Raw genomic sequence first — 6,118 nt, 5'->3', positions numbered from 1 at the left:
ATCTGGTAACGTCATCTCGTCCGTTCGATTTCTCGCTGTAGTACGAGAGAATCCCGACCGCAGATCGCGTCCAGATATATACAATTGTTATCTGCTATAACAGATTACCGAAAAAAACGCACGGAAATCTTAATAAATCCCTCGCCCTCGTCGTTCTCGTCGAAATTTCCCACAAATACCCCGTCAATTCCGCTAATTTCCCACCTAACCTCCCACCGCCGCACTGAGCCTCTCCGGCCCCTCGCCTCCCCTCCCGTCCCGTCTCTCCTGCCTCCTGCCTCCTGCCTCCTGCCTCCTCGTCCTGGTCCTCGCCTTCCCCATTCGCCCGGCCGATTCACCAGCGCCCCAAACCCCCAGCCGAATCCGCGTCGCCTCGCCTCGCCTCCCGATGTCGCCGGCTGCTGGTGGCCCCGCGCCCACGCCCGCTCAATCGGCGCCCGCCGTCCCGCAGGCGATCGCGCCGCCGCCGGGGCCCGGCCGTGCGGCGCCCGCGGCGCCCCGCCGGGATCCGCCGGGCGACCCCGAGGGGGCCGATCCCGCCAATGCGGCGGCGAGGAAGACGCCGTGGAGCATGCTGGTGCAGCCCCCCGCCGCGGCGTCGGCGGCGGCGGCGGGGGAGACCCCAGAGAGTGGCGGCATCATCGGTGGGGATGCTTCGTGGCCGGCGCTCGCGGGGTCGACGCGCGCGGGCCCCAAGTCGGGCTCGTCCGACTCCCTCAAGGCACTCTCCGATGCGTCCGGCCCGTCGCCTCAGGTACTGAATCTCGCGATCAAGTCATTGTATTTCGATTCGAGTACATGTCTTATGTTTCAGTGATCCTGTTAAAATCAAAGTTTCTATGTGAGTTTGATGAATCTCGTGATGCAATCTAATCAGGAGGTTCCAATTGCCGCTCCATCGGTACCCCCATATCCAGTTGTGGGGGCTAATCCGATTCCCACCGCCCAAAACCCTACCTCCATACCTCCTCCCATGGCCGCGGCTTCCTCTCAGCAGAACGGTGGCACAACCCAGACGATTCCAGTTCGGCGCGGTGGCAGCAGCGGTGGAAACGGTGGAGGTGGCAGTCGTGGGTATGGTAGCATTGGTGGTCGCAGGGCTGCCAATAGTAATGGAGGTGATGGGAGCAGCGGCAGCGGTGGTGATGATAACTGGAATAATGGAAGCCTTGGTACTGGCAGTGGTTGCAACAGCACCAATGGCGATGGTTCTATCAACTTGGATGATAATGCCCCTGGCGCTGGTCATGCTGGTGGGAATGGCAATGGCAGCAGCAGAGATGCTCCTGGGAATAGACACTGGAACCACAACATACGTGGTGGTATCAGCAGTAACGGTGCTGGTAGTGGTGATGGGAACAATAGAAATAGTAGTGGTAGCAGCAACCACTGGAATAATAATCCCCGAATTAGTAGTGGCAGTAGCAATGGCGTTGGAGGTCGTGGTGGTTACCGTGGTCGCCGTGACCATGAGAGAGGGGCTAACTTCCCTAGGAATTTCCCCAGAGTTCCAGTAATGCCATATCAACAGCAGCAGCAGCCTGGCATCTACCAGCCTGGACCTTTTTACCGACCGCCGCCACCTGCTGCCCATTTTATGGTGCCACAACATTTTTATGCTCCACCATTTCCCTACCCTGGTGAGCCTGAAAGATTGTCTTCCTGTTTTTGATGAATAGCTTAACATCTATCTGTTGTAATGTGGTTGTTTTGGTGACAGCGGATGTGCAACCCTATCCTTTCTATGTCCCACCAGTAGAGCAGTTTCAGAACATGCATCTTGTTCGACCACCCATGCAGCCTTCATGGGTTCCTCCTCAGGATCTGCCAAATCTCCAAGATGATATTAGGAATCAGATAGAGTTCTATTTTAGGTAGTGAATCTGCTTGGTTTCTCTTAGTGTGCTATATTGATATTTCTTGGCCTAACTGTTTGTTTCTACTCTTGTCTTGCTAGCACAAATAATCTATGCCATGACACATTCTTGAGAAGACATATGAACGATCAAGGATGGGTACCTATCAACCTAATCTTAGGGTTCAATCGGGTTAGTAAATTCTTATTGTTTTACTTGAGGATTTCAGTCCATGGGTATGATATTCTGTTTGTTGTATTTTGCTTTGTACTCTCTCTGTTCATAAATATATGACACCGTTGACTTTTTTAAAAAACTTTGACCACTCGTCTTATTCAAAAAATAATGAGTTATCATTTATTTTTTTTTGTGATTTGTTTTATCACTTAAGGTAGTTTGTGCTTGACTTAAAATTTTACATTTTTAAATAAATATTTTGAATAAGATGAGTGGTCAAAGTTTTCGAAAAAAGTCAACGGTGTCATATATTTGTGAACGGAGGTAGTAAGTTGAATGTCGATATCCTGATGCACTACTTCTGCTGTCTTTGTTTCGATATGTATACTTTTCATCCCCAGAACTTTTAGTTTTTCCCGTTCGGTACACAAGTTAGCTCCATAAATTGGTAGTTTATCACTCTAGTTATTTTTTTCATGTTGGAAAGAGGCATATCTTCCCATTGTTCATGATCCGTTGCATAACTAGTGATATGATTCTCAATGTGTACCACCCAAACTGTGCCATGCCTTGAAAAAGTAAATGATTATGTCATGATTTTGTTAGGAAGGAGGACAATAAAGATATTTTTGATGTATGGTGGCACAATTGTTTCTCTTGAATCAGAAAGTGTCTGTTTTTTGACATTAATGTTACCACAGATAGAAATTTGCAGCATGTGGTCTCTCCTCAATCACTGCAGTCTCATAGATTCTTGAGTTTGTGGGTCTTTGTCGACAAACCTCCTGTTTACTATCCTTCTTATGTTAGTTAATGTTTGTTTTTGGTTATTACTTAGTTTGTGATTTGTTCCTCTCATAGTGGCATGAGTATGGTGTGTTATCTCTGTTGTTTGATGACATACTGATTTACCTAATCTATGATTTGTTTCTCTCATAGTGACATGAGTTTGATGTGTTATCTCCATTGTTTGTTTTATAATGATTATAGCTTATTTATACTACTTCCATCTGGAAAGGGACATGATTCTATTTCCATCTCTAGTCAAACTTTCTAAAGTTTGACCAAATCTATAAAAAGAGCATCAATATTTATAGCACGAAATAGGTATTACTATGGAAATATATCTCATGAAGGGTCTATTGACACTGGTTATCATAAATATTGATACCTTTTGTATAAAGTTGGTCAAACTCAATAGTTTGACTCCATAATATGCTAGAATTGCATTCTTTCCCTGAATGGAGGAAGTTTGTTTAACTAAACCGACTAATCGAGCAAAAAAATTACAATGGGGATATTGGATTGATCAGTGCAACACTACAGCTTGAACTTGCAATTGCAATCATCTGTTGTATATTTCAGCCTTTGTTCTACTCTCTTCTGTGTTTATTCTTCTTACTGGGTAATAAGCAGATTGCAATTTAGGCTAGCTTCTCCCTTTTGTGTTTTGTTATTATAATAACTTAATTTTGCCTTCTGCATTTGCATACATTCAATACCATCTGCCCTTGCCACGGTACTTATGCTTACTATACTTTCTTGTTTGCAATCATTTCTTGTTTGCAAATTGTTCTACTGAACTTCTAACGGTAATTTGAAGAATTGTTGAAGGTACGTTACTAGACTTTGATACTGTGGCTGCATCCTGGAATCTGTTGTTGATTCTTGCCTTGTGCATAGACTATTCCATGAGCTATAGTGTAGGTCTTAGTAACTAGGTTCTCGGATCGATGGGATCGAGGAACGGGAACGTTTGGTTCATGGTACGCTACTAAAACTAGGATTTGACACTACGGGAACGAGATTGTTCCCACGTTCCCAGAACGAAACGAACGTTCCCGAAACGAGGAATGTGGCCACGTTCCCAGTTCTTGGTTACTAAGGTGTAGGTGACATCGCAGAACTAAAACCTTGCAGCATGCTCCACCATTGAAGGTATGCCTGGTCGCCTAATAACACGTAAAAAAACCATGGTGTCATATTGCGAAAGGACCTCTAGCTGAGTTAGGTTAGTTTGTGTGAGTAGAACTCTCCAATTATCGAGTTCGACTCCCCGTGGGAGCGAATTTCAATCTAGGGACTAGGGTTAAAAAACCCCTCGTCTTTCTCACGACAAAGCACAGATATAAGGCCTAGCACTAGTTGCGGTCGTTCTTACATTGGTACGGTGTTATTGTGTATGAATGTGGAAAGGGTTCGGGGTTTTCTGACATACGTGAGAAGGTCTTCTTAATATACTACCCGAGTACTGTATGTTCAGTTTTTTTACATATTGCGACCAAATATGGTTGCATGTTTGTATGTATACCACTTGTTTGGAGTTAACAATGCAGTTTCCAAGTAGCAATTGACCATTGTTTTGAAAGAAAGAAATAAATGGCTAGTTCTGATATCTGCATAATGTGAAGCTATCTGAATTATATAAGTGGAAGTTAAAATATTGGAGAAAAAAAGTTAATATCATGGATAATTAGCTTGCATTTCTTAATGAGGACTGAACAACACAAACTTGAATTATCGTCTTCAGCCTATCTCATATGGTTGCTGTCTGCAAAAGTTCAAGTTTCAGATATTGGAAATTATTAATCTGGAATATTTGTTCAACAGCATTTGATGTGCATTACTCTGATTTGGGACTAGATAGTGAATCATACGTACTTGTAAAATCTTTGGTTATTATGTAGCACACATACTTCAAATTGATCGGTTCACAACTATTATGATGCCCTTTCTCAATTCATTTTGTTTTGGCAATGCATACTTTATAATGATCAGGATGCGATGTAAAATTTAAATAATCACCATAGCTTTATTATATCATTCTCAGATGAGGGCATTTACGAGCTTGGTTGACACCAACTACATATTAGATGCTATCCGTGGTTCTGAGTTATTGGAAGTGCAGGTTAGGTTATAAATTCTATAACACTTGTTTTCCTTGACTACTGAGATAATATGCTCTGACATGTATTGTATCTACACTTTTTGTACTTCTACTGCCTCAATTTATGCTACAGGGAGATAATGTTCGGAGGCGCAATGATTGGATGGAATGGCTACTTCATTAACGCTGTCCACTAGCAAATCAGGTTTGTTTCTTCGCGGACTGTTACTTATGTTGCACTGTCACCAGTCACTTAATTCTATGACCAGACTGTTATTTGCCTGCAAGCCACTTCGAAATGAAAGTGTTGGTTATAATATTTGCAGGTTAAGATGCCAAAATGCAGCCGCATGCTATCTTCGGGGAACTGAATAGAAGTCTTGTGGAAAATTATATGGAGGAGTCCTGCAAATTGACGCATTTACATGACAATCTCGATGCATGCTACACGTCTCTGCGTACTAATGTGAAACTAGATCAAATCTTGGCACGTTTAGGAGCCAGTGTCCCTGCCCAGGCCATCGATAGGTCGACTCCATGTTGTATATTGGCTAGCTCTGTAGCTTGGCTCACTGGCTCTTAAACGTGGGAAGGCTTGATCTAGTTTGAGATTGGTGCACAAGGGCATGTGGCATGGATCAAGATCGTACTATAAACGCGTCGGTTTGCAGGATATAGATTTTATTTTCTAAGTCTTGGGTGATTTGATCATGGGCACCGGGTACCGGATCCGTGGACTGATGTACAGTGGGTCTATTGGAAGCGGGAAGATTTTGTTTGTTTAGATCGGACATGATGGCTGCACGTAAAGCCACTATTGAGGGGATAAATAACAGGAAATAAATTTACTTAAAAGTACTTTTTTTGCGGTGTGTATAGTTGTTCGAAAAGAAGTGTGATCCTACCTTTTCATCATGGATTATTGGTCCTGGTGAACGATTTGGTGCTACCTAGGGTTTATTCTTGGAATCTTAGTTTTGTGGTTTGAGTAGTATACCCTGTATTTGACTCTCCTTATGAGCGAATTTTTATCTCTCGTCTATCCCATGCTACAGCATAATCTTAGGCCCGTCGTAGTCGAATTTTCATATGAACTATGGTAGGGTATGGATAGGACAGGAGTTTAGGAGTTTTCTCGATATGTGAGGTCTTAATATAGTGTCTACAGACTGTCTTATCTACGTATGTCGAGTTTTTT

At 43.5% G+C, this 6,118-nt stretch overlaps 1 protein-coding gene across 1 annotated transcript; it reads left to right on the top strand.

Annotated features, from left to right (window-relative positions):
• The first annotated feature begins 309 nt into the window (after positions 1-309).
• LOC100502412 (La-related protein 1C) lies at positions 310-5,777 on the top strand. Its single transcript, NM_001365549.1, has 7 exons — positions 310-754; positions 878-1,640; positions 1,721-1,874; positions 1,958-2,048; positions 4,864-4,941; positions 5,054-5,125; positions 5,247-5,777. The coding sequence occupies exons 1-6, from the start codon at positions 389-391 to the stop codon at positions 5,102-5,104; spliced, it is 1,503 nt and encodes a 500-aa protein (NP_001352478.1). The 5' UTR covers positions 310-388; the 3' UTR covers positions 5,105-5,125; positions 5,247-5,777.
• The last annotated feature ends 341 nt before the right edge of the window (positions 5,778-6,118 follow it).

Source organism: Zea mays, chromosome 2 (genome assembly GCF_902167145.1).
Source record: "Zea mays cultivar B73 chromosome 2, Zm-B73-REFERENCE-NAM-5.0, whole genome shotgun sequence".
Lineage (NCBI taxonomy): Eukaryota > Viridiplantae > Streptophyta > Magnoliopsida > Poales > Poaceae > Zea > Zea mays.
Note: the sequence above shows the minus strand (reverse complement) of the source record. Positions and strands in the feature narration are given on the sequence as shown.

What these genes read in the sequence shown, in the direction of transcription:
- LOC100502412 (NM_001365549.1), top strand. Translation starts at nt 389, where the DNA reads ATGTCGCCGGCTGCTGGTGGCCCCGCGCCCACGCCCGCTCAATCGGCG. An exon ending in CAGATAGAGTTCTATTTTAG is followed by an intron (nt 1,875 to 1,957) that starts GTAGTGAATCTG and finishes TTGTCTTGCTAG; the next exon opens with CACAAATAATCTATGCCATG. An exon ending in TAATCTTAGGGTTCAATCGG is followed by an intron (nt 2,049 to 4,863) that starts GTTAGTAAATTC and finishes TATCATTCTCAG; the next exon opens with ATGAGGGCATTTACGAGCTT.